The 24,133-nt window shown below is 47.0% G+C and overlaps 2 protein-coding genes across 2 annotated transcripts in view; both read right to left on the bottom strand.

The window, feature by feature from the left end:
* Window positions 1–104: 104 nt before the first annotated feature.
* rsf1b.1 (remodeling and spacing factor 1b, tandem duplicate 1) lies at window positions 105–13,035 on the bottom strand. Its single transcript, XM_067228738.1, has 16 exons — window positions 12,882–13,035; window positions 11,682–11,773; window positions 11,352–11,444; window positions 11,031–11,236; window positions 10,736–10,839; window positions 7,201–10,610; window positions 6,783–7,067; window positions 6,395–6,499; window positions 6,035–6,114; window positions 5,763–5,817; window positions 5,449–5,561; window positions 5,184–5,251; window positions 4,773–4,986; window positions 4,155–4,390; window positions 3,804–3,983; window positions 105–3,605 (listed from the first exon to the last, which is right to left on the bottom strand). The coding sequence occupies exons 1-16, from the start codon at window positions 13,033–13,035 to the stop codon at window positions 3,046–3,048; spliced, it is 5,955 nt and encodes a 1,984-aa protein (XP_067084839.1). The 3' UTR covers window positions 105–3,045.
* A 2,566-nt stretch (window positions 13,036–15,601) lies between these two features.
* The window catches only part of LOC136933267 (F-BAR and double SH3 domains protein 2-like), a 10,818-nt gene continuing 2,286 nt past the window's right edge, over window positions 15,602–24,133 (bottom strand). Inside the window, exons 2-13 of the mRNA XM_067228584.1 lie at window positions 23,892–24,065; window positions 22,983–23,078; window positions 20,603–20,719; window positions 19,085–19,183; window positions 18,567–18,719; window positions 18,226–18,360; window positions 17,669–17,752; window positions 17,389–17,572; window positions 16,897–17,117; window positions 16,528–16,753; window positions 16,201–16,268; window positions 15,602–15,870 (exon numbers count right to left, since the gene is read on the bottom strand). Coding sequence (XP_067084685.1) covers window positions 15,787–15,870; window positions 16,201–16,268; window positions 16,528–16,753; window positions 16,897–17,117; window positions 17,389–17,572; window positions 17,669–17,752; window positions 18,226–18,360; window positions 18,567–18,719; window positions 19,085–19,183; window positions 20,603–20,719; window positions 22,983–23,078; window positions 23,892–24,065 — 1,641 coding nt within the window. The 3' untranslated portion in view covers window positions 15,602–15,786. The remainder of the gene's footprint in view (window positions 15,871–16,200; window positions 16,269–16,527; window positions 16,754–16,896; window positions 17,118–17,388; window positions 17,573–17,668; window positions 17,753–18,225; window positions 18,361–18,566; window positions 18,720–19,084; window positions 19,184–20,602; window positions 20,720–22,982; window positions 23,079–23,891; window positions 24,066–24,133) is intronic.

Raw genomic sequence — 24,133 nt, 5'->3', positions numbered from 1 at the left:
GTCAGACAAAAATCTATTCTTTTCCACACAACGTGTCTTTTCCACACTGCACTTAAAACACCCCCGCTTTCCAAAAATACAAAAATAAAACTACCAGGCTCACGTCTGGGTAAAAACCATTTTATTATGACAAATGTACAAGATCGGATTCATATGAAAGAAAAAAGTTAAAACGTCTTTAAAAGAGGAATAGACAAACACAGACTCTACAAGCTTATGTTCACACCAAAGGTATCTTTCCTCCAAGTATGACAGTGAACTGTAAACTTGGATAATTGGCAACAACGTTCCTTTATCAGCCCGTGAATTTCTTTTATTTCTCTTTATATTTACTGTGACAGAATTGTCAATATGCAATTCTTGCTACTTCTTATGTCAATACATTGAAGGTAGGCTAGACATCTTGAGGAAGATATGAAACATCATAACATACACAACTATTAATACGTTCTGTGATGGTCAAACCAGTTCATTTGCATCCAACTCCCACAATGCAGCTACCATGAGGAAGCCCCTTGTCATTTTACAAACTAACCTAAAGGTTAACGATACTTATCAAGTTGAGTACATTGCAAGCAGCACAAAAATGATTAGCTCCAAAAACCATTCTTTGCAGATGAAGTATTGAACGCATTGTGTGAAATACAAACGTATAGAGCAGTTTTTATCATCAATGAAGAACATGCCAATACTATTTTACATGGACAATTTACAAAAGGGCTTTTCTTTGTGAGAACCATCGCCACGGACGCTTGTGTCCAGCAGTCGTACATATCTCGAGGCCAGTCTGTCAGTGCATGCAGTTGAGTCATGAGGAACATCAAGCAAAAGATCTGTGCTATATGGACCTTGCAAATCCTTTGGCGACAACGTGTCAGCTCTTAGCAAAATGACTTCCACAACTAACATGCCTATTGTCACACTCCACAATAAAAATATACTTTTACCAATCACAGCCCTCTACAAAAAGGAAACAATTGAAAAACAGATATAATCCTGAAGAATTGCCAGAGATATTTATCCATGATTAAAATGCCTCTATTGCAGCAAAAACGATATACACACACGTTAATATCCGAGGTCAGTTGAGTTCTTATTGTTGATTTGGTCATTTTCCCCAAACTTTGTGAAATATCAGTCCGCCATAGCCGTTTTCATAATTCTCTGTTCATTAGTCAGTAGTAAATAGCCTGACTACCTTAAAAAGAGCTCTGAATATGACATACAGTTTTGAAAAAAAGAAGAAAAAAAAAGAAACGAGAGACAAAGTATACCATCTCCTTTTGTGTTCAAATGCAGAGTGGGAAGTCGAAATAGTGATGGTCTTTAGCGTCCGTACTTACATTTGACGCAGAGCGTCGGTTAAAAACGATATCTGGGAGCACAGGAGTACCTGACCTTTTCAAGGTTTCAACTGACACGGGCCATATTTGATACAGAGGAAACAATATCTATTTTACAATTTAATAAAAAAGAAAACAATTAAAATGTATGATTTCATATACAAAAAGCACATTATAATATATTTATATAAAAAAAGACAGAATAAAAACAACAAAACAATTAGCCTAACGAGTGCTGGCAGTTTTGGTATATTCCCAATCATTTATTTCCCTATCATACCCTTTTAACGTTAACCCGGGCAATACTCACTGATAGTATTGGCAGTAATTACAAAATAATATTTAATATATGTATACAGAGAAACAAAGACTAAATTAATGCTTCTAAAACATAGTGTACATAAGTGTGCTAACACAGTACAAGTGTGAGTTTTGATGCGAGGATGTTCTAGTCTAGTTGGTCACATACTGCACACACAGACCTCTATTTAAAGAGGGTTTGTCATGGTATGCTGCCAGGTAATAAAGTTGACAAAACGGAAGTTGTAATTTGGCATAATTCATGAAGCTGCCTGTGTTCATGGAGAATAGATCGCAAAAAAAATAATACGGAAAACATCGCAAAACATAACATGACAATACAACATTTAAACAACTTTTTTTTCCAAGAAAAACTGAAAACAACAACAACTGCTGAGATTCATAGACGTATTACTTCTGAACTTGATCAGGGTTTCTTCTATAGATATTAGTCTGAAGCGCCCGCTTTTAAATGTACGATAAGAAGGTTTCAAAGATGACTGTGTCCAGTTAACCTTTATGAAGTCATAAGCCTCCAAACAATATATAGAAACAAAGTAGTGAAAAATGATTAAAGATTAAGCTTATCAAACAACTGATTGTTACAGAATTAAATTCTTAAAAATAAATAGTCTAATTTAATGCAGGGATTTACTTCTGATTTTAAGCACTCAAAACAACTGTAAACTACATGTTAAAATTGCAGGGCAAATTGCAAAAAAAAATCTTGCCAACAATCTACAAAACAACAAATTACCCATCCACGGAATGCATGTTGAAGCCAATTCTCTCTTCATTTGAAATCTTAACAGTGGGGTGTGTGGACAAACAACACTGACCTATCTCCTACTAAGACGAACAGACAGTTAATTAATATCATACATCGTCTTCTTGTCCAGACTGATACAAAAGTAATTTGTCAGAGGAACAAGACCAGAGGGAGACATCATCTCTGTTGGAGGACAGTTGGGAGGCAGCCATGTTGGGAAGCAAAAGTACCAGGTGATCCTGGAAGTGTGCTGGAGAAAATACAACTTGGGACCAGATTGATTTCTGAATCATATACAGTCCAGAGTCCGACCTGAAGTTACATCCGTGGGTGAAAGGATTGCACATCGCGGCCTAGTGATGCCCGTCGTCGAAACGAACAGAATGAGTCGGTGCCACTGGTGACTGTGCAAGCCCGCTGGAAGAGCAAGAAGTGAGAGAGTGAGAAGGATCTCTCCCCCCCCCCCCTTCATCTTTCCTGTTTATCCACTCATGTAGTTGTTCATATACTGCTGCGAAAGACCATTATGGGATGGTCAACAAGGACTGGAGTGTAGATACAGAATGGAGGGAAACAAACAGAATAGTAAATCAATATAAAAAAATACAATACTACAAAAAAAAAAAAATCTTTTTACAACTGTTCGCTATTGCAGACATAGTCCACGAGGTCTGTGACGCCTAACAGGTCGTCCTCATCATCTTCCTGCGACGCCATCTCCTGGGAGACCAGGCCGTTGGGCGCTATGGCAACAACGGGCGTGGCAACGTTGACGTTCTTGGGCCCCAGGTGAGCCAAGAGGTCCGGCGCGCTCATAGCCGCGCCCGCCCCCGGTCGGTTCATGAGCCCCTCCAGACCCTTCACGGGACTCTGTCCGTTGGTGGGGGGTAACTCCACCAGGTTGTATTCCAGCGGCGTCGCCCCCTTCCCAAGCCCCTCATCCTCTTCCTGCTCAGGTGCTTGTTTCTTGTCCTCTTCCGCGGCGTCCGAGTCGTCGTCCGAATCGATGCGGTTCACCCGCTTGCGGACCGGCCGCTCCTCTTCCTCGGACTCGTCCGAGTCGTCGTCGTCGTCCTCGGAGGCTCTCCGGCGTTTCAGCGAGAGCCGTCTGCGTCTCTGGCGAGAACCTTCCTCCGACGAGTCGGCCCTCCTGCTCACCCTCCTCTCGTTGTCGGAGCCCTTGGAGAGGCTCGCTGAAAAAAAACACACGTTTTTGGACTCAAAGTTAAAAAACAAAAAAGCCCAATCGAAATGACATGAAAACGAAACATTTTAACGGTCACAATCCAATGTTGGACTCTCACTCAACACAACTGAATCAGTGTTTTATTACGAAGACCAGACATTTTCCCACAACAAGCTCATAGGGGTGGTACGGATCGGCTACCGACCTTCGCTGTCGGAACTGGCCAGGCGGCGTCGGGACGTGACCTTGTTGCGGTTGGCGCCCGCCCTGGAACCTTCCGACTCTGACGTCTCGCAGTAGTTCACCTGCTTTTTCCTGCTCCGGCGGGAACGTCGCCTGCTCATGTCTAGGTCGCTGTCGCTGAACTCGCTGGAACCTTCCGTCGCTGCGTACACACACACGTACAGGTCAGGCCTCAAAAACATCCTCATATAATAAAATATTTTACTTCACAGACTGTATGATATCACATGATTCATGCTGCCGATATTCCCCATTGCTACACTCTGTAAACTGCTGCTGGTTTTTCATTTCACATTTTGTCAGTTAAACACACCCATCTCTTCCTCCTCCTCCTCGTCAGTCTCCTCCTCTTCCTCGTCGTCCGAGTAACCTCGCGGCCTGCGTCGTCGTCGTGGCGGCGGTTGCCGAGCGCCCTTCCTGCGTTTGACGGGCTTCCTGGTTCGGGAGGACCTGTGACGCGGGCCGCTGCCGTTGCTCCCGCCGTCGCTGTTGGAGTTGACGTCGCTTTCCGCATCGTTCTCCGAAACCACAAACTCTTCCTCCTCCGTGCTGTACGCAAAAAGATTACATTTACAATTAGTCATTTAGCAGATGCTCTTATCCAGAGCGACTTACAGTAAGTACAGGGACATTCCCACGAGGCAAGTAGGGTGAAGTGCCTTGCCCAAGGACACAACGTCATTATCACCGCAGGGAATCGAACCGGCAACCTTCTGATTACTAGCCCGATTCCCTTACCGCTCAGCCATCTGACTCCCTCTAAGATTATTATTAAACGAGATTCGCGGATAATTCTTCAGCAAGTTGCCATTTCAAGTAAAGACCTTTTATAAAGGCTGTGTGTGTGTGTGTGTGTGTGTGTGTCAGTCACACACACACACACACAAAGCATCATTGCATCATCAACGTAAAATATCTTGTTGGGCCTCGCCTGTCGCTCAGACGGAACTCGTCCTCGCTCTCCTCCTCCTCCATGGTGCTGTCGCTGTCCAGGTCGTTGAGACGTCGCCGCTTCTTCCTGCGCTGGCCGGCGCTGGGCCGCGGCGGGCGGCCGTTCTCCTTCCCCCCTTCCCCTTGCAGGATGGTGGACATGTCCTTTCCCCGGTGGCCTGTGATGTTAGCCATGTCTTTACCCCGTCCGGCTCCTACAGGGGGCGCCAGAGATCAGAATCAACGCAGGTTTCAACGCGTCCAACGACCAAATTCAACTATTACTGCCGTAGTCTAGTTATTATATAGCTTGAATTGTTCCTGGCCGTCATTGTCAAATTCCTCTCTCATTTTTATCATTATCTTTCGACAGATTTTTGATTTAGTGACGTCATGTCTAATGGTTTCCTACCTCCACCCTCTGCCTCCTTGATGTCTTCCTCGATCGCTTCCTCAATGGCCTCATCAAACTCATCAAACCTGCAAACAGAGCTTAATGTTGACACAGAGACTCACCCAAGAAACCGTAATTATCGAAGCACAAGTTCACACTTGAATTCGTAGGTTGTGATATCCCGGATCAAATTTGATGACCTCGTAACTTTTGCTGGACTTTCAATATGCAGTATTTTTACATTGCTTTGGATAAAAGCGCTAGATGACTAAAATGTACATACCTGTAGCTTATCGATTTCTTCGCCCTTGTTGATCTTCGACCCCAGCTCTTGCTCTTCTTTACCTCTTTCTTTACCTTGATTACCTCTTCCTCCTTCTCCTCCTCTACCTCCACCTAAAACGAAAGTCAGCATATGGTAAACTCCGAAAGAAAATGCTCACCTATAAATGTCTGGGAAACGTTGATATATAAACAGTTTTAATAACGTTTGGAATTACTGACTGGCTGGATCCTGAATCGCACAGTTCTTTACGTGTTGAGCTTCCCTGACTACAGATCAAGAGAGCTTTGCTTGCAACAGTTACAGCTACTTACTGAAGGGGTGATGATATTTTCAACACTGATTCCAACGTACACCAAACGCTCTTTCCTGGAGAAAGACAAATGTGGATTGAATTGAAAAAAAAAAAACATTTCCTGTGACATGAAATAGGAGCTTAACCGCTGTCAGAGGAGTATAGGGAAGTTAGGAAAATCTCAATGTAATGGTTCCCCCCCACCCCCAAAGTTGCTATCAGATTTTTGCCCCTGCTGTGTGTAACTGACCATCCAGCATTGCTTCTAAAAGGGGGCAGGAAGACCCTTACCTCCGCTCAGCTCGTTCTCTCTTCTTCAGCGCGGTGTCAAGGTTCAGCAGCTGCTCCTCCAGCCTATCACAGAGCTGTTTCTGTGTGATGTCACAAGGGGGGGGGGGGGGGGGGGAGTAAACACGACTGTTACTGACTCACTGAGCGCACATCCGTATGTGTCAGTGTCAGATTCAGTGTTGCCACTCTTCTCAAGATTTAAAGAGCCGGTTTGGTACAGCACAAAAACTATCGAATATTATTATAATCTTATCTTTATTTCTTTTTTTAAATATATATTTCTGTACTTTATCTAAATGCCACACGGCCCTTCGCATTCAGGAAAATAAAGAGAACATTTGCTCAGTTCTGGATGCTTACATGTTGACAGGGCGGACAGAACCATTCTCCGTCAGGGATGATCATGAGGGGGGGTCTGAGGCAAGCAGTGTGGTAGCCGTTGTCACAAGAATCACACAGTAAGATCTGTAAAGGAGACGAGATGGAAATTGACAGACATCACTTCCAATTTACGCAAACTTTTGTCAACAATGCCCAAGTCAGCCAGCTCAGAATATATCACCCATCCGCGCTGTGTCAACTTTAATTACTTTTGTGGATCACAAGACACAGATTAGAGCTGTAAGACGCCTTAGAACAGCAACAAAGCTCGTCGTCCTCAAAGCTCTTGTTGGTATAAACAGTTGTCAGGGTTACATCACCTAGATGTTTTTCCAAGAAACTAAGAGGCGGATCACATGTGACGTACCAGCTCTGGTTGATTGGGGAGGCCACAGTGTTTGCAGGGGTCATCGTTAGGAGGAAGATCATCATCCGAAGAGGTCGACTCGTCGGAACTGCGCCTCTGTCTGTACCTGTTCATCCTCTTTCGGTTCCTCTCAACCTTGTAATCTTCATCGCTGTCGTCCTCGTCCTCACTGTCTTCCTCGTCGCTGGACTCGTAGTCCCCGTCGTCGGAGCCCTCTTCGTCGGAGCCTTTCTTTTTGCGCCGCGTCCGGGTGTTGGACCACCGGGTCCTCCTCCGCTTTCGCCCCTGAAAGAAAAAGAATCATCATCTTGAGATCAGAGTCACGACACCAGGCATCGATGGAATGCGTTTCTCAACGAGGAACAGTGCGATCAGATGGGCGAGAGCACGTCAAAAGCAACCTCCGAAAAGAACTCACCTTGGTCTTAGGTTGGCCATCTTCATCAAGCTTTTTCTCCCTCGGTTTTTTCTGAAGAGTTTTCTCCTCCTCGTCCACCTCCTCCTCCCGTTTCTCTTTGTCTTCCTCCTCCTCCTCTTCCTTCTCCTCACCTTTTTCCACACGGGGCGCGGCCTGCTTCCTCTCCAGCTTCCGATCCTGAAATTCCACCACCTTGGGAGTCGGTCTGCAGATCCTGGGCGACCTCCTGAGGGACCTTCCCTCCCCCGTGTCAGACTCCGAGTCTCCCCTTTCTTCCCTCAGGAGGTCTGCCTTCCTCCGATGGGCTGGGATCTTAATTTTCAGACGTATCCCTTCCTCCTGAACCTCCGATGAACCCTTGTCCCCTTCTGCAGCTTTTTCCTTCACCTCAGGATCCTTTTCTTCATCCTTGTCCTCGTTCTCAGTCTTCCCGTCGGGTTTGTTCTCTGCCGACGCCACGTCCGGTTTCGTCTCGCTCGATATCTCGGCTTCAGCTGAAGGTTTCTCGTCGTTCTTCTCACCGATCTCGGTTTCAGGACACCCTTTTGCCTCGGTGTCTTCACTCGCCTTTGAGTCTTGGTTTTTGTCTTTCTCACCATCAGTCGTCGTGAATGAGGGTGTGTTCTCTGCTTCTTCCTTTTTTGTACCTTGTCCTTTTAACGGTTCCTCACAGTCCATGGGAGTTTGCTCCTGTGCAACCTCGTTTCCTGACGACGTTTTGCTTTTATCTTCCTTCGCAGGTTCTTTTTTAGAGTCTTTCTGCATTGTAGTGTTTTCGTCTGTTGACTTTTTCGAACTTATTTCTGCTGACTCCTTCTTGCTTACCTTCTCTGCAGACGGTGTTTTTGGAGGTACCTGGCGTGAATCGACAGTTGGGACTGCCATCGCCTCTTTAGATACATCGGTTTTTCTCTCTGCCAGTTCCACTCCGCCTTTACAAGCTTCCGGTTTTTCTTTTTTAGGGCTGGAGGGTTTTTCGGGTTTGTTTGTGGAAGTCTTCCCTTTGTCTTTCACGGGCTCCTTCGCTGTGTCTTTTGTGGAAATCTTCTCTTTGTCGTTTGTGGACTCTTTCGCTGTGTCTTTTGCAGATGTTTTCGCTGTTTTCTCCGTCTCCTTTGTGGACTCCTTTGCTGTGTCTTTTGAGGAAATATTTTCAGTGTCTTTTGTGGAAATCTTCTCTTTGTCTTTTGTCGACTCCTTCGCTGTGTCTGTTGCAGATGTTTTTGCTGTTTTCTCTGTCTCCTTTGTGGAGTCTTTTGCTGTGTCTTTTGTTGAAATATTCTCTCTGTCTTTTGTCGACTCTTTCGCTGTGTCTGTTGCAGATGTTTTTGCTGTTTTCTCTGTCTCCTTTGTGGAGTCTTTTGCTGTGTCTTTTGTTGAAATATTCTCTCTGTCTTTTGTCGACTCTTTCGCTGTGTCTGTTGCAGATGTTTGTGCTGTTTTCTCTGTCTCCTTTGTGGAGACATTTTCTGTGTCTTTTGTTGACTTCTGTTCTTTGTCTTTTGTGGACGTTTTTGCCGTCTCCTTTGTGGACATCTTTTCTGTATCCTTTATGGAAGTCTTAGCGACAGAGGGAGCTAATTTCTCAGCACATTTATGTTCATCCAGTTGAAGGCATGTTCGTTTCTCAATATTTTTAGGTTCCGAGTTTGTCTCCTGGGAAATACAGGTCACCTCCTTCCCCTTTGAGTCAGTGCCTGTAGAACGCTCCGATTTCTCCTTGGTTACGACTGGCGTCTCACTTCTCTCTATTGGTTTCGATCCCTCTGCTTTTCCCATCTTTTGTAAGATCATGTGTTCTCCTTTCTCTTTACTGCTATTCGGGGAGTCCGTATCTTTCTCAAGAGGTGGTTTATCTGCCTTTTTAATTACCGAAGAGGTGCTAGTCTCTTTAGCGCTGTCGAGAGTCTCTGTGTTTTTACTCTGTGTCAGGATCTCTGTCTTCTGAATAACCGAAGAAGTTTCTGTGTCTTTGATACCAACAGTCTTTCTGCTTTCTTTGTTATACGATGGTGCCTCATCCTCCTTAATGAGCACTGGCGTCTTTGAGAGCTTAGAGCCGTCTGGTCTATCTGTACTGGGCTCCGGTCTCTTGGTTTCTTTAGTGACAACTTCCATTCTTTCGCAGTCGGATGGCTTCCCTTTCATGAGGGTGGGTTTCTCCACGTCTTTGATTTCGGCGGGTTTGGAATCCTTCAAGGGAACTTTCTCCTGGGATTTTTTGGGGTCCTCCAGCTTTGAAGAGGATCCGGGGACAGTTAACACGGATGTTTCTTTCTTTCCCTCTGGTTCCCGGGAAGTGTTGGGCGGGGATGTTGTGTGTGTTTTTACAGATGCAGATGCCTTGTCTTCGTCGACATCAGCCTTTGCAGCCGCCGTCTCTTCGCATTTATTTTGTCTTTCTTCCCTCTTAACATCAGATGAGTTCCCAGGTGGATGTGTAACGTTGTCTTTAGATGGAGGTAAAGGCTTCGCAAACGCAGACTCGGCCTCATTAGGGATCGATTCCTTCGTTTGGACCAAAGCTTCCGGGTTTTTCTTGTCCGCCTTTGTCGCCGCTGCCTCGTTTTGGGCGTCCGATCCGCTCGCCGTGGTCACTTCCATGGCCTCCTTGCCGTCTTTCTGTTTGTCTTCCGCCCGGTCCCCGACTGCGGTCAGTTTGGACAAGTTTTTTTCTTTGGCTTCAGCTACCTCACTTTCACGGCCGGATGCAGCCACTGCTGGCTTCTCATTAGCCAAGTCTTTCTGCGTCTCTCTGTCCTTCTGAGGAGATTCTTTCAACCCGTTATTATTATTAAAACTTGCCTCGGTGGGATGCTGGGTGTTTCCGTTAACCTGGTCAACCGGTGTGTCTTTCACCGCTGATTCTTTACCGGACTCGTCAACTTTCGGAGGATCTTTGACCTGAGGAAGGGATGGGTTTCGAACGATGATGCTGCTGCCGCTGTTGCTGGTGTCAAAGTCCTCACTTAGTTTCATCTCCCTCTTCTTCAGGGGGATCTTGGCTTGCTGGTCGTTCTTCATCGCCCTCTGAAGCTCCTCCGCGCTCTTCTTCTTCTTGACTTCCTCCCCGCCGCCTTCTGCCGTCTGCACCATTGCAGACGGCTTCTCCGAAAGAGGTTCCTTTGCGTTTGTGTCTGTGACCACTTCCGTAGGCTCTTCTTTGATCGCCGGTCTGATCGTGGAGATGTTTTCGTCCCCGTCGGGTTTCTCTGGCGGGACGGTGGATTCCGTTCGGTCGTCCTTGACGTCATTCGATGGCGATCTGGGACCTGAAACGACCAAGTGGGCTTCTTTATTCGGCGACGGTTCTTCTTGGCTCTCTGTTTTGGTCACGACGACACCAGATGTAGCCTTGCACACCATGTCCTCTTCATCTTCAGAGCTGGCCTCAAGCTTTTTTACGCCGCCTAAAAGAAAAAAGGTATCAATGGAGTTCTATATTTACTGGTTGTGTAGAATTAATGGCATTTGAAAGATGACAGAAATGTTCCATTAGGGCAAACAACATTTTTCATGCGGTCAACAACGTTACCATTTTCATCTTGAGTGCCCTCCTCTCCCTCTTTCTTCGTCAAAAGCGAAGGGTCAATCTGAGTCTTCAGCAACGCTAAAATCTCAGCCAAGTCATTTCTCTCCCTGCGAAAATCAGAATAGCTTAGTTGTAGACCACTTATCTTACTCGCAGCATAAACCATTCCCACAAGCTACCCAACAAAGTAACAATGGATACTAAATTAAACCCAGCAGGGTTAGGATTTCAGCTTTAACATCTGTTAATTTCCACAGGTGCCTGTTGGAAAACATAATTCAAATGAACTCTACAATACCTGACAATGCACTTCCAAGAAGACCCGTCAAGGTCATCCTGCTCCTCCACATAGACCCTGACGTTGTTGTCCTGGTCCAGCTGAAACCAGTACATCAGGCCGTCCTTGTCGCGGCCAATCGGCTGCAGTCGCATCTTTTCTGGATCCTCATCGTTGATTGCTGTCTTGAACTTGACATTGTCATCAAACTGGCTCTCGCAAAGATACTGGAGCGAAGGGGGGTAGGGAGAGAGGAAATTAATGTACAACAGAGGTTTTGAGAGAGTCCATCTCATTTTACAATTAGGAGAACTTGTCAGACCAATAAGAGATTATACTCACTTTGAGGATTCCCATCTTGCATTCTACCGTCATCTCCTTGTAGCCTTTCTTTTCCAGCTCCCAAGCCCAAGTAGTGTTGAATTCCTGACATATCTAGTAGGGGGCACATTTTGACAGCGATTAAAACTGGCATGCAAAAGACTCACATAGAAGGGGGATGCTCTCCAGAGTCAAAGCCATGTATTTGCCAACAATTTGACGATTAGCCACTGTTTGTATAAAACCCACTGTCTTTGACACTTAAAATAGGCTGGTCCCTAATCCACCACTTAAAAATGCAAAACTATTACTTGGACAAAAATAGGGAGGTTTCTTCCAAATAAATTTTACCTTCACAAGATGCTTTTCCCATCGGTCTGCTGACACTGACTTGCCGATCTTCCTCAGCAACTTCACGTGCAGGTCCACCAAGAGCTTCGGAACTGAGGAAAGATAAAACATTAAGACTGATGAGCATAATAACTAACCATAAACACAAACCTTGTTTGTATGTGCAATAAATCTATGATGAGCTTTTAGACATATCAGTGTAAACGTATGAACATATTTAAAAATCAGTATCCAACGCCAATTTATATTTGATCATAGATGTATGGGTAGTTCTGAACGTCAAAACTGTTTGCAATTTCCCAGTTGGCTATCAAAGTTTACGTGATCTCAAATATACGAGTAATTGAGCAATGCATAAAAAAAAACTTTGATCTTGTGTTATGCAATTTTAAAACGCCTTTATAACTGCTTTTCAAAGAATTTGTGTTGTCCAACAATAAGCACATCGCTGGTCAAAACAATGGTGCAGCCATAGTCTGTATACTATATGCCATTTCAGCGAGTTTCAGGCAGCCTTTCTATTACGTTTACGGGAGGAAATTAAAACTGAATTTATCCGCGATAAAACAAACAAAAATCCGCTTGTAATCTTACACTGCACAAATCCGCCAAAACATTTCAAAAGAAGCTCATTAGGTATTTGCGTAATTAAGGGACTCCATTCAGGAAGACTTCATGTGCGTGCGCATGCGCATTTCGGTGTGAGCGAAACACTACATGCAAAATACCATATAACTGTAAATATTGAGACCAATTTCTTGCTCCACTGAATCCCTTACGTGCACGATACGTGTAACTTGACAATATTTCGACATATTCTGAACCAGATCATATTTTTGTACCACTCTGGGGCCTATACGCACAACATTTCTGCGTGTGATTAAGTGCTATTCAGCCCATGGCAGATAAAGGCTGGCTGAAAAATAAATCCTACCCAGCTAACATTTCAAACCCTCAAATTGTGCAGAAAGACTTATTTATTCGGAGATTTAATACAAAAACAAGCTCCAACGAAGCCTATACGTGCAGCTGAACGTACATCGCAAACATACGATTGCTGCAAAACACTGTAAAACACACAATGATGTTTGGAAACCACACAATAACACAACTCGCACGAACGACAGCACGCTAATGCAACGGTGGAGTCGCTCCTCCCCACCTATCTGGCAACAGCAGTCTGAGGTTTTCATACAGTACCTGAAGATGTGTCCTGGAAATACCGCTCCAACTGAGAAAATGTGAGCTCCGGTAAATCCAACAAGGGTCCGTACCGCTCTAGGAAAGAGCATATTACGGCGTAGCTTGGGCATAACCCAGGGAAAGAACCCGCCGCTGCCGCCGAAGCAGCCATCTTTTCCAATGGAGGACCTGGAGACCGTGCTCGGAGGACCAATGACTGCCCACAATTCAACGCGTCAAATAATATAGAGGCCCAGAGGGCTTTGCGGTAGAAAGTCAGATTACTATGTATCTGGAAAAGTAAATGTAAACAGACCAGTATGATCACTGTACAGTTGATTCACTTACGCATTGTTTTAATTTATCCAAATGATCCACGTTGTTTAACTGGACTGTGCAAAGCGCCACCTATTGCTAGTTGCCATTTTGTAACTTAGGCTATACTATTCGCAAAGATTTGACCATCGTTGTCATGTCATTACAAATTGAAACTTTAATATAGCCTAGTTCTGCTAACCTTGGCACTCAAAACTTGAATTACACTGCACAGCTGTAAAAAGTACATGTCCTCGATCGTATACTTAATCACAAAGGGGTAACAAAGGCAAACTACTTTGTCATATTATTTTGAACATTGTTGAAATGTTTACAGATTTAATTACAACACATGAAACACACACACTAACACAAATACACTAATGTAGGGAAAAGGTGATTGGGTAATTTATATCAAGTAGGCTATGCAAATGTAAATTATAAATGTATTATAATAACTGTGCTCAGACTCAAACATCAAAAGCGTTCCCTCCATATTAAGTTTTTATAGGCTATTTAATGTCTCCAGGTCTGTAGTGCTCATCATGCTCTCGAATAATTATGACCAATAAAAGCCCTATTCCTAGTTGCATTAAAATGAATAGGCAATATCTTACTGTTGGAAGATAAAAAATAAAATAAACAGGATATTATGTCGATAAGCTAATTTTTATTTCACATTTATTTGTACACAATAAATACAGTTCTTAACATCCAAGGAAATATAATTTCAACGCACGGCAAATGTTGCTGATGTTTCACTTTTGGGAAATCGGCACATAGTTTCAGCCCTAATGTAGCCTACTGAAAAAAATCAGTATCAAAAACGTGACAATCAGCTTCTCTGCTAGGGGGGAGTGTGAACGTGATAACCGTATTCTTTCAATACAACAGGGTAAACGTAAACTTCAAAAATAAGTTTGATGACATTCAGATCTCAAGAAGATCAACACGAACACAGCAACATGACTAAAGAGATATCGCTTTTCCTCTAACCCAAATTTCAACAAAATGTCAATATCCCTCCCTCTTCCATAAAACATTGTAGCCTATTTTACACAGATCTCCATCTCAAAGTTCTCGAAATGGAAGAGAACATCTGTCACACAAAAGACACTACAATGGCTATTTAAGGCTAAATTGTTCAGAAGCATAGGAAAATAACAAGAACATTACTTTGCATACCAATATAGTTGGAACACAAAACATCGAAACAATTAATGAACAAATCGATGCAGCAGCATCCACAACAGAGACCAACCAGCAATACTGAAAAGGGCATAAAAAGACTACAAAAGTGCTTCAGTATTTCAGTCAGTTCACAAGTCCACTAGGTAGGCTGCAGCTGGGAGATGTAGGCTAACAATCATCCCTCACCGCATCACAATGTGATGCTCTTTCACCGCTGAACCCCCCAACTCAAGAACTATCCTTACCCAGGAAACATTATTGGCTAATGTTAAGCCTAGATTAGTATCGATAACAACTTAACTATATCCTTATTGTACAACAAAACATACAAGGATACTCTAACATATACTCTTACATACTACAGGTAACCCCCCTCCCCTCCCCACCCCCCGACATTTAGAAATGTTGACATTTTGATGCAAAGAAACTTACCAATAGAAGTTACTTTGTTACAATGTTAAAAAAAAGAAAGAAAAAAGTGCCATTGGGCATCAAATCTCACATGTTGCGATTCACACTTTCTTTCCTAAACATTAACAACCCCAAGCTAACATTGCATCATTTCCCTTTCAGTCATTAAATGTTGGATCCATTTTGTTTTCCAGACGTTAGTATTTCACAAGAGCTGAGGAACCAGCCTCGTTCATGAAGTGAATTTCCCTGAAAATGTGGAGACGACAACCAAGCGAGAACCAAACCGAGAAATCTGCCTTAATTTAAAGCTGCGATTTGTTAATTGTTGTGAACACGAGTTCAATCCTCCCACTGAATCTTTGTTGCATAGTAATCCAACCGAAATACATCTTTATATTAGCATGGCCAGACTGTCGCAGTATAATGCCCTGTTGTGAACGCGAAGAGGAAAAAAAAACCCGTAAGAGAAAAAACACAAACACATGTAAGCAAAGAGGCACAAAGGAGAGATAAGGGGGGAGATATAGGAGGCAGAGAGAGGGATAAGGGGGGGGGGGGGAGAGAAGATGAAAGTGAAGAGAGAGAGAGAGAGAGAGAGAGAGAGAGAGAGAGAGAGAGAGAGAGAGAGAGAAAGACAGAGAGAGAGAAAGACAGAGAGAGAGAGAGAGAGAGAGAGAAAGGGAGACAGAGAGAGAGGGAGAGAGAGAGAGAGAGAAAGGGAGAGAGAGAGGGAGAGGGAGAGAGAGAGAGAAAGGGAGGAACGGAGACAGAAAGGCACAATGTATCGTTTCCCCCCCCCCCCCCCCCCAACACGCACTGTTTGGGCCCCTACTTGGACAAACCGAGAGGAGGGGGAGGAGTCAAGTCCTCGAGGCATCCTTGCTTTGGAGAGGAGAACCTCCCTCCCCCTCCTCCCCCGTCAGAGGGCGCCCAGGAAACCTGGATCCACCAGGTCCTGTTGGTCTGGGATCTGGGTGCATTCGCCACCAGGGCGGCGCTGTGGCTACACCAGCGTGATCTCCACCTCCTCCCTCCTCTTCACCTGGCCGCGGGGCTGCTGCTTGGGGGGCGGAGGAGCCGCACGCACCTGGGGACCACACAGGAAGCACGTGGAACGTGGGTTGATGGGATACGTGAACATGCAGTGTGGAGGACTAAAGACTGTAAGACAAAACGCTAAAACGCATAAGGCCTTGAATCGGAGAATCATTTAAATTCCTTGTCGCTTCCCCTCCTTTCAGTTCATAACTGATTCCCTTCTGAACTTATACCGATGTATGATGTGCTATACTGTAATCGCACACAGCCAAATATCAAGCAGTTATGCACATCTCTCTGTGCTCTGGTATATGCCATCTGCATGTGGCCGAATCACAGTTTGCACAGGCTCGGGGGGGGGGGGGGGGGGTTGACTTACGGGTCGGATGGTGCCCGTCCCCCCGTCTGCGGGGTACCTGGGGGGCTGGGTGGAGCTCTGCGCCGGGCCTGGGGGGGGGGGGGACATGGACAGTTACCTCAGACAAATCACGGTTCCATTGAAAACATCAATAATAAAGAAAAACCCCCAAGTTGAATGAGTACTCAAGACTGCGTACATACTAGCAACACTACACCGCATACTAGACTACGTATTAGCACACACACACACACACAAAAAAACACATACTAGCACACCGCACTACAACCTAGCAGACTCGATCGAACAGGACAGGAAAACTCTGAAGGCAGAGGCGGGTGTCCTTACTCTGCAGGGGGCTCTTAAGCGGTGCGGGCGGAGGCCGGTGGTGGCCGTTGACGTAGGCGGGGGGCCGTGGGACGGGGGAGGGGGAGGCGCTGGAGGGGCTGGACTGCGGGGAGGCCAGGGAGGGGGGCTGGAGGGGGCTGGACAGGCAGGGGCTGCTGTGGAAGGGCCCGGGCTGGAAGGGGCTGCGGGGAGACTGGTCGCTCTGGGACAGGGTGGAGGGGGACGCCTGGAAGACAAAGGGAGGACTTTGTTCAATATTGAAAACAGTGAAAGTGTGTGTCTGTGTGTGACTTTGAATGTGTATCTGAGTGTGTGTCTGAGTGTGTGTGTGTCTGAGTGCGTGTGTGTCTGAGTGTGTCTGTGTGTCACCTGTGAGCTTCCGTCTCCAGCCTCTCCGTTCTCGCTGCCGCAGGTCAGGTCCTCGACCAGCACGGCAGGAAAAACGCCCACGGCGCCGTTCAGCTCGCCTTCCCAGAAGCCATCGTCCTCGTGGGTCTCCTTGCTCAGGACGCGGATGATGGCGCCCTCCGGGAACGACAGCTCCTCGTCCGTCTGGGCCGCGTAGTCATACAGGGCCTTCGCAAAACACACTGAGGGGGAGGTTGAGAGCAAGAACGACAGGTGTGAGACAGTGTGTGAAAGAAGAGAAGAGGACATGACGGGAGACACGAAGAGAAGAGAGAAGAAGAAGAAGACAGGAGAAGAAGAAGAAAGGAGAGAAGAAGAGATAATTAGAGAGAAGAATGAAGAGAGAAGAGAGAAGAAGAGAGAAGAAGAGAGAAGAGACGAGAAGAAAAGAAAAGAAGAACAAAGAAGGAGAAGAGAGAGGAAAAGAGAAGAAGGACAGGACCAGTCCCTCACCACTGGAGTCTCCGTTGACGATGCCCGACGGCAGCTCCATCTCCGGCTCGGTGGAGTTGTTGGAAGAGTGTGAGCGTGCGTCCAGCGCGGCCAGCGACTGCAGCATGCTCAGCAGGCTATTGGAGGAGGGCAGCTGCAGGTACTTCTCCGGGACGTAGCCCACCTGGCCGGTCCTGTTCTTAGCCTGAGAGGACGTCACACACACGATGGGAACACGGGTTCAAACTAAGTTCAGTTTTTTCCTCGGAAAAGCCGAAGTGACCCTTCCCTGGTCACATACCTTCACCCAGTCCTCCATGTCTCCATCGTCGATGACCTCTAGGACCTCCTGCTCCTCGATGGTCAGCTCGTCGGGCTGGGAGGCCTGGAGGACGGGAGGAGGAGAGGATGAGAAGACAGAAGAAGGGTTCAGTGATGCAATACCCACATAGGAGCATTAGCAGCAACAAGACCATCAAATCAACTCTGCATAATGAAGGGGTGTATACACGTAACAAAGAAATTCTTTTTTCTGACCCAAAGTATATTTACTTCTCAGTGACCACTAGTCGCAAAACCAACATTGTCACCTTGTGTTCTCTCTGTGGGTATAGGTTGGTCATATTAACGAGCTATATTATATTTTATATTTAAATTGTTGTATTCTTAGATTGTTTAGTTCTTAGAAATAGTTAAACTTTTGTACTTTACTTAATTTAAGATTTGTATATGTTTAGTGTTTTGCACCTCCCTGCTACAGTAAATTCCGTGTTTGTATAACATACATGGCGAATAAACCGAATTCCGATTCTGATTCTATAAGATACGATTAGCATCCACTTGAGGCTTCCTTCCTACCTTGTATGAGTAGAGGACTTTGCAGGTGAGAGGGTAGTTCCTCAGAGTGCTGGAGGGGCTGGAGCTGCTGTCGTCCAGAGCTTCTCCACTGTCCTCCAGACCCTCCTCGTCCTCTCTCTCTAGATCTGCTGTGCCCTGCATCGCCGTCCCGACACAGTCAAACACCAGTCAGGTTACAGAGGTTAAGAGTTTCGTTTGTAATGACAATTTTGTTGTTTGTTTTTTTTGTTGTTGTTGAGAGAATATGAGAAACGTTTATGTCTCGGAGCTCGCCGCACAAAGAGTCAGTGTGGACTCACAGAGAGTGAAGGATCATGGGTACTGAGGAAGTGTGAACTCACCGAGAGTGAAGGATCATGGGTACTGAGGGAGGCCCAGCGCTCGTTCTCCAGCTCTTCCATCACCTGGTTCATGGCGCTCTTCAGCCAGGTTTCCACGGCGATGCCCGCCTCCCTCAGCAGGTCCAGACGAGCTTCGGCTTTAAGTTTCACCGTCTGCAGTGACATCATCAGTGTGAGACAGTGCGTGCAGTGACATCATCAGTGTGGGACCGCAAATTAGAAGCTGAATTTGAGTCTCGACAGTGGTGAGAGGCGAGAATGTGCAATGTGTTTTCCATCCAGCAGAGGGCATCAGAGCCTGAGGTAAGATTATTCGAGTGGCCGGTTTGCTGGTTAAATGAGGAAATAAGAATTGGCTTGGGTGGGGGGTGGAGGGAGGGGGGAAAACAACCAAAAAAGTATGTGTGTGTGTGTGTGTGAGGGGAGGGGAAGGGCGGGGGTGTATGTCAGCGGGGTATATCTAACACATAATAATTTTCTCTCAAGCACACAAACACACACACACACACTCTCGTTACCTCTGCTCTGCGTAGAGTCTCCTTAGCCCCCTCTATTTTGATCTCCAGCTCTGCTCTGTTCTGCTCTGACGAGCCCTGACTCCCAAACTCCTCCAGGGCCTCAAACGCAACAGTCAGAAAACATAAAATGTCACTCAATGATGAATAAATGAAGAAATTACAGAACTATGTTGACATTTCTATGGAGAATACTCCTCTACTCAACTGGGACTCAATCACAATAATAGAAAACAAAATAACCTACAAAAATCAATAGGAAAAAAAGTCCAAAATTAAACAATAAATTAAGCGTTAATATTGCTCAGCATGACTTGTAAGGAAACAATTAGTTTATAATTAACTGCAAACATTTTTTCATAGGGACACCAGAAAATTAGCAAAGAACATTCTAGACTGTCGTAACACCTTACAACACCGCAGATGGGCAAGAGATAATGCTCGACTAGTCAGTAAGGATACTGACTATTAAAAATGTTTTAATTCCCCTCTGACACATTGCACTTCTTTTGATGCTGTCAATGATTGCTCCTCCATAACCTAGCTGGCATGTGTCAGTTAAAGGGACGCTGCCATAAAACATTTACTTCCTCCCTACGGACTCTCTCATTGGATCAAATTGCTCCTTGTCTCAAACCCTGGGCTCCAGACACCAGAACTGATTTTTTTCTCTCATTCCCTCTCTCTGTCTCTCCCCCTCACCCTCTGTCTCTCCCTCTCTCTGTCTCACCCCCTCACCCTCTGTCTCTCCCTCTCTCTGTCTCACCCCCTCACCCTCTGTCTCCCCCTCTCTCTGTCTCTCCCTCTCTCACCCTCTGTCTCCCCCTCACCCTGTCTCCCCCTCACCCTGTCTCCCCCTCACCCTCTGTCTCTCCCTCTCTCTGTCTCCCCCCCCTCACCCTCTGTCTGCCCCCCTCACCCTCTGTCTCTCCCTCTCTCTGTCTCTGTCTCTCCCCCCTCACCCTCTGTCTCTCCCTCTCTCTGTCTCACCCCCTCACCCTCTGTCTCTCCCTCTCTCTGTCTCCCCCCTCACTCTCTGTCTCTCCCTCTCTCTGTCTCCCCCCCCCTCACCCTCTGTCTCCCCCCCTCACCCTCTGTCTCTCCCTCTCTCTGTCTCCCCCCCTCACCCTCTGTCTCTCCCTCTGTCTGTCTGCCCCCCTCACCCTCTGTCTCTCCCTCTCTCTGTCTCCCCCCCTCACCCTCTGTCTCTCCCTCTCTCTGTCTGCCCCCCTAACCCTCTGTCTCACCCCCTCACCCTCTGTCTCCCCCTCACCCTCTGTCTCCCCCCCCTCACCCTCTGTCTCCCCCCCCTCACCCTCTGTCTCTCCCTCTCTCTGTCTGCCCCCCTCACCCTCTGTCTCTCCCTCTCTGTCTCCCCCCTCACCCTCTGTCTCCCCCCCTCACCCTCTGTCTCTCCCTCTCTCTGTCTCTCCACCCCTCACCCTCTGTCTCTCCCTCTCCCCCCCCCCCCCCCCTCACCCTCTCTGTCTCTCTCCTCCTCCCCCTCCTCCTGTCTCTCACCCTTTGGCTATGGATGATGTTCTTGTGTTCGCGGGCCACCCTGGTGGCCCACCTCCGGGCCTCCTTGTCCAGGCTGTGCTCCTCGCTGGTGCCCCCCTCCCGCTCCAACGTGCCCACCTGGAGACAGAGACAGACAGGGAGGAGAGAGAGACAGGGAGGAGAGAGAGACAGGGAGGAGAGAGAGACAGGGAGGAGAGAGAGAGAGAGAGAGAGAGAGAGAGAAGAGAGAGACGGGGAGGAGAGACAGGGAGATAGAGAGACAGGGAGAGAGAGAGACAGAGAGAGACAGGGAGGAGAGAGAGACAGGGAGGAGAGAGAGACAGGGAGAGAGAGAGAGACAGGGAGATAGAGAGACAGGGAGATAGAGACAGGGAGGAGAGAGAGAGACAGGGAGGAGAGAGACAGGGAGGAGAGAGAGAAGAGACAGAGAGTGGAGAGAGAGAAGTGAGAGACAAGGTCATACATTTAGATAATCATCATCACAAAGAGAGTGAGGACGAGAAGGTCGAAGGTCACGATGAATATAAACCAAAACACATAGCTGCAACATATCTCAAATATTCCATGGAAGGTCTTGGCCACTAATATCTGATTTCCGACTAGGTGTCGGTAAATATGCCTGAAGAGATTCTGAGAAATGAGTTAGGTCTAAACATGACAAGAAGGGCCTCATTGAAGCAGGGTGTTATTCCGGAATCTGGATAAATCAGCTGTCTGTGTTAAAGAAAAACAACCTTTAGGAAAACACTTCCTGTAGATGACCTCAGCCAATACACAGCCAATCCATGCCTTCCATTTCGATGATCTCACAGGAGAAAAATATAGGCAATGCACCAATCGTGCTCGTCTCCACAGGTTCTCACAGCCAGACGGTCTATTCTGGCCTGTTCCTGAACTAGTCAGGCAGAGATGATGTGTGCTATAGTTGTCCAACTTTTGATCGATCCATCTCAATCACAAGGTCAGTACTGTTGAAAGCACGACCAGTCCAGTCATAGATATAGATCTAGCTCTAGATATATGCATAGATATAGATAGACAGGCACACAGATAGATTGATAGAAAGATAGATATGGAAGAATGACATTGACGCCGTCACAAGGAGTCAGGTTTCATCAAGATAAGAAGGTCACAGCTGAAAAGCTGAATAACAGAGGCAGACTGATGGTGCTTGTTAGGGGCGGGGGATTTATATATATATATATAGTACCAGTCAAAAGTTTGGACACATTTTCCTGAATGGGTAAAATGTGTCCAAACTTTTGACTGGTACTGTATATATGAGAGAGAGAGCGAGAGAGCGAGAGAGCGAGAGCGAGAGAGAGGGGAGGAATAAACTGTGTTTTTGACCAGGAAGCTGTAAATAAATTCCCATAGATCACTGAGGAGAGCCACACTGAGGTCCTGTCAGAGCTGCAGAGTGAGTGTGTGTGTGTGTGTGTGTGTGTGTGGGGGTGAGGGGGGTCAGGGTGCGGACGCTCCACAAAGCCCCCTTTTCACAGACCGCCGTCGTCCACAGACCTGCCTGCAGATCCAAGCGCCCCCCCCCCCCACCCACTTTCCCTCTCTCCCTCTTTCAGCTCTTTTCCGGATCCCTTCGTCCCGTGGCGGCCGATGGGTGGAGTGGGGGGTTCCAGGGAGGAACGGCGGAGAAGGGGTGGGGGGGGTGGGGGGGGGTGCACTGCATCACTAATGTTTTCTTTAGGAACAGGCCACTGCTTGTTTGACTTCCAACAAAAACAACAAGAGGGCTCGGAGTTCGAACAAATTGTCCAGTGTGTCCAGTGTAGGGGCAGAGAGGGTGGTAGGACAGGCAGGGAGGGTGGTAGGACAGGCAGGGAGGGAAGTAGGAGAGGATGGGAGGGTGGTAGGAGAGGTAGGGAGGGTGGTAGGAGAGGATGGGAGGGTGGTAAGAGAGGTAGGGAGGGTGGTAGGAGAGGATGGGAGGGTGGTAAGAGAGGTAGGGAGGGTGGTAGGAGAGGATGGGAGGGTGGTAGGAGAGGTTGGGAGGGTGGTAGGAGAGGATGGGAGGGTGGTAAGAGAGGTAGGGAGGGTGGTAAGAGAGGTAGGGAGGGTGGTAGGGGAGGCAGGGAGGGTGCTAGGAGAGGCAGGGAGGGTGCTAGGAGAGGCAGGGAGGGTGGTAGGAGAGGCAGGGAGGGAGGTAGGAGAGGATGGGTGTGAGCATGCTGGCATGGCTGGGTCACCTGGGAACAGGGATCACACTGCCACCTGTACACACCCTGGTCAACAGACAGTTACACCCTACACACACACACACACCACGGGGCACCAGACAGAGGCCGAGAGACAGAGAGAGAAAGTAGTTGAGAGAGAAGAGAGAGAGAGCGAGACAGAGAGTGATGCATCATGAGGATCTTACAGAGTCCGAGTTGCTGGGCTGGAAGAGGAGAGCTGAAGCGTTGTGGAAGACTGGGTTCTGCTGCACAAACAGCTGCTGGTGGAACTCCTGGACCACCTGGAGACACACACAGACACACACACACAGACACAAAAGATAACCTAATAAAGCAGCGCAACAGACAACTGATATCAGACAGACGCTGCCAAATGCAATTATGTAAAACCCTCACATGACTGTTATCATTATGAAAGAGTCTCTTTATTCCAGCCTTTGAACGCTCGCCGGGTCACCATTATCCTCCGTGCTGTTCTGGTTCAGCCAGGCCAGCGGAGGGGACAGGTCAGTGTGACAAGAACCGCCGCGGTCGTGTTGAGGTGCTGACCAGACAGTGGTTAAAGTTCACGAGCGGACAAGAGACCACTCACATACTGAAGATAGACAGACAGGCAGGCGGGCAGAGATACAGACAGACACACATAGAAATAAAGGCAGACATGTAGAAAGACAGAGAAAAACAGACAGACAAATGTAGCATTGCAGAAGAAGTACCGAAAAGCACCGTAACACAAGCTCTGGCAAAACACACACACACACACAAACGTCTTCCTCACACTGAAGACACGCTGACACTTGTGCGAGTGGAAAAAACAAGCGATCACCACGGTCGAGTTACCAGGAGGCAAGATGACCCCCCCGCAGCCGGGACCAAGAGACCAATGGCTGAGAGGTAACGAAGGAGCCGATTGGATAACTGATCGCCACGGGAGCCAGAAGACTCCGGTCATTCAACACCAATTAGAAGCTCATCAATAGTAAACAGTTCATATCACGACAAAGAGGGAGACAGAAATAGACAACAGAGGTCTCTCTCTCTCTCTCTCTCTCTCTCTCTCTCAGCCACAGGAAAGTTCCTGAGCGACTTCTCACCCCGGTGGAGCGATCCAGGAGGGAGGTAAAGGCGCTGTGGGCGTCTCGGAAGGCATCCAGCTCGGACTGGCAGAGAGACACCAGGTAATCCTTCACATGGTCGTAGATACCTCCATCCAGAACCTGCCGGAAGCATCCATACAGTTCAGTACAAAGTCGATGAAATCCGTGAATCTCTCAGTCAATAAATGTGATGTGAACACACACACACACACACACACACACACACACACACACACACA

Source organism: Osmerus mordax, chromosome 25 (genome assembly GCF_038355195.1).
Source record: "Osmerus mordax isolate fOsmMor3 chromosome 25, fOsmMor3.pri, whole genome shotgun sequence".
NCBI lineage: Eukaryota > Metazoa > Chordata > Actinopteri > Osmeriformes > Osmeridae > Osmerus > Osmerus mordax.
Note: the sequence above shows the minus strand (reverse complement) of the source record. Positions and strands in the feature narration are given on the sequence as shown.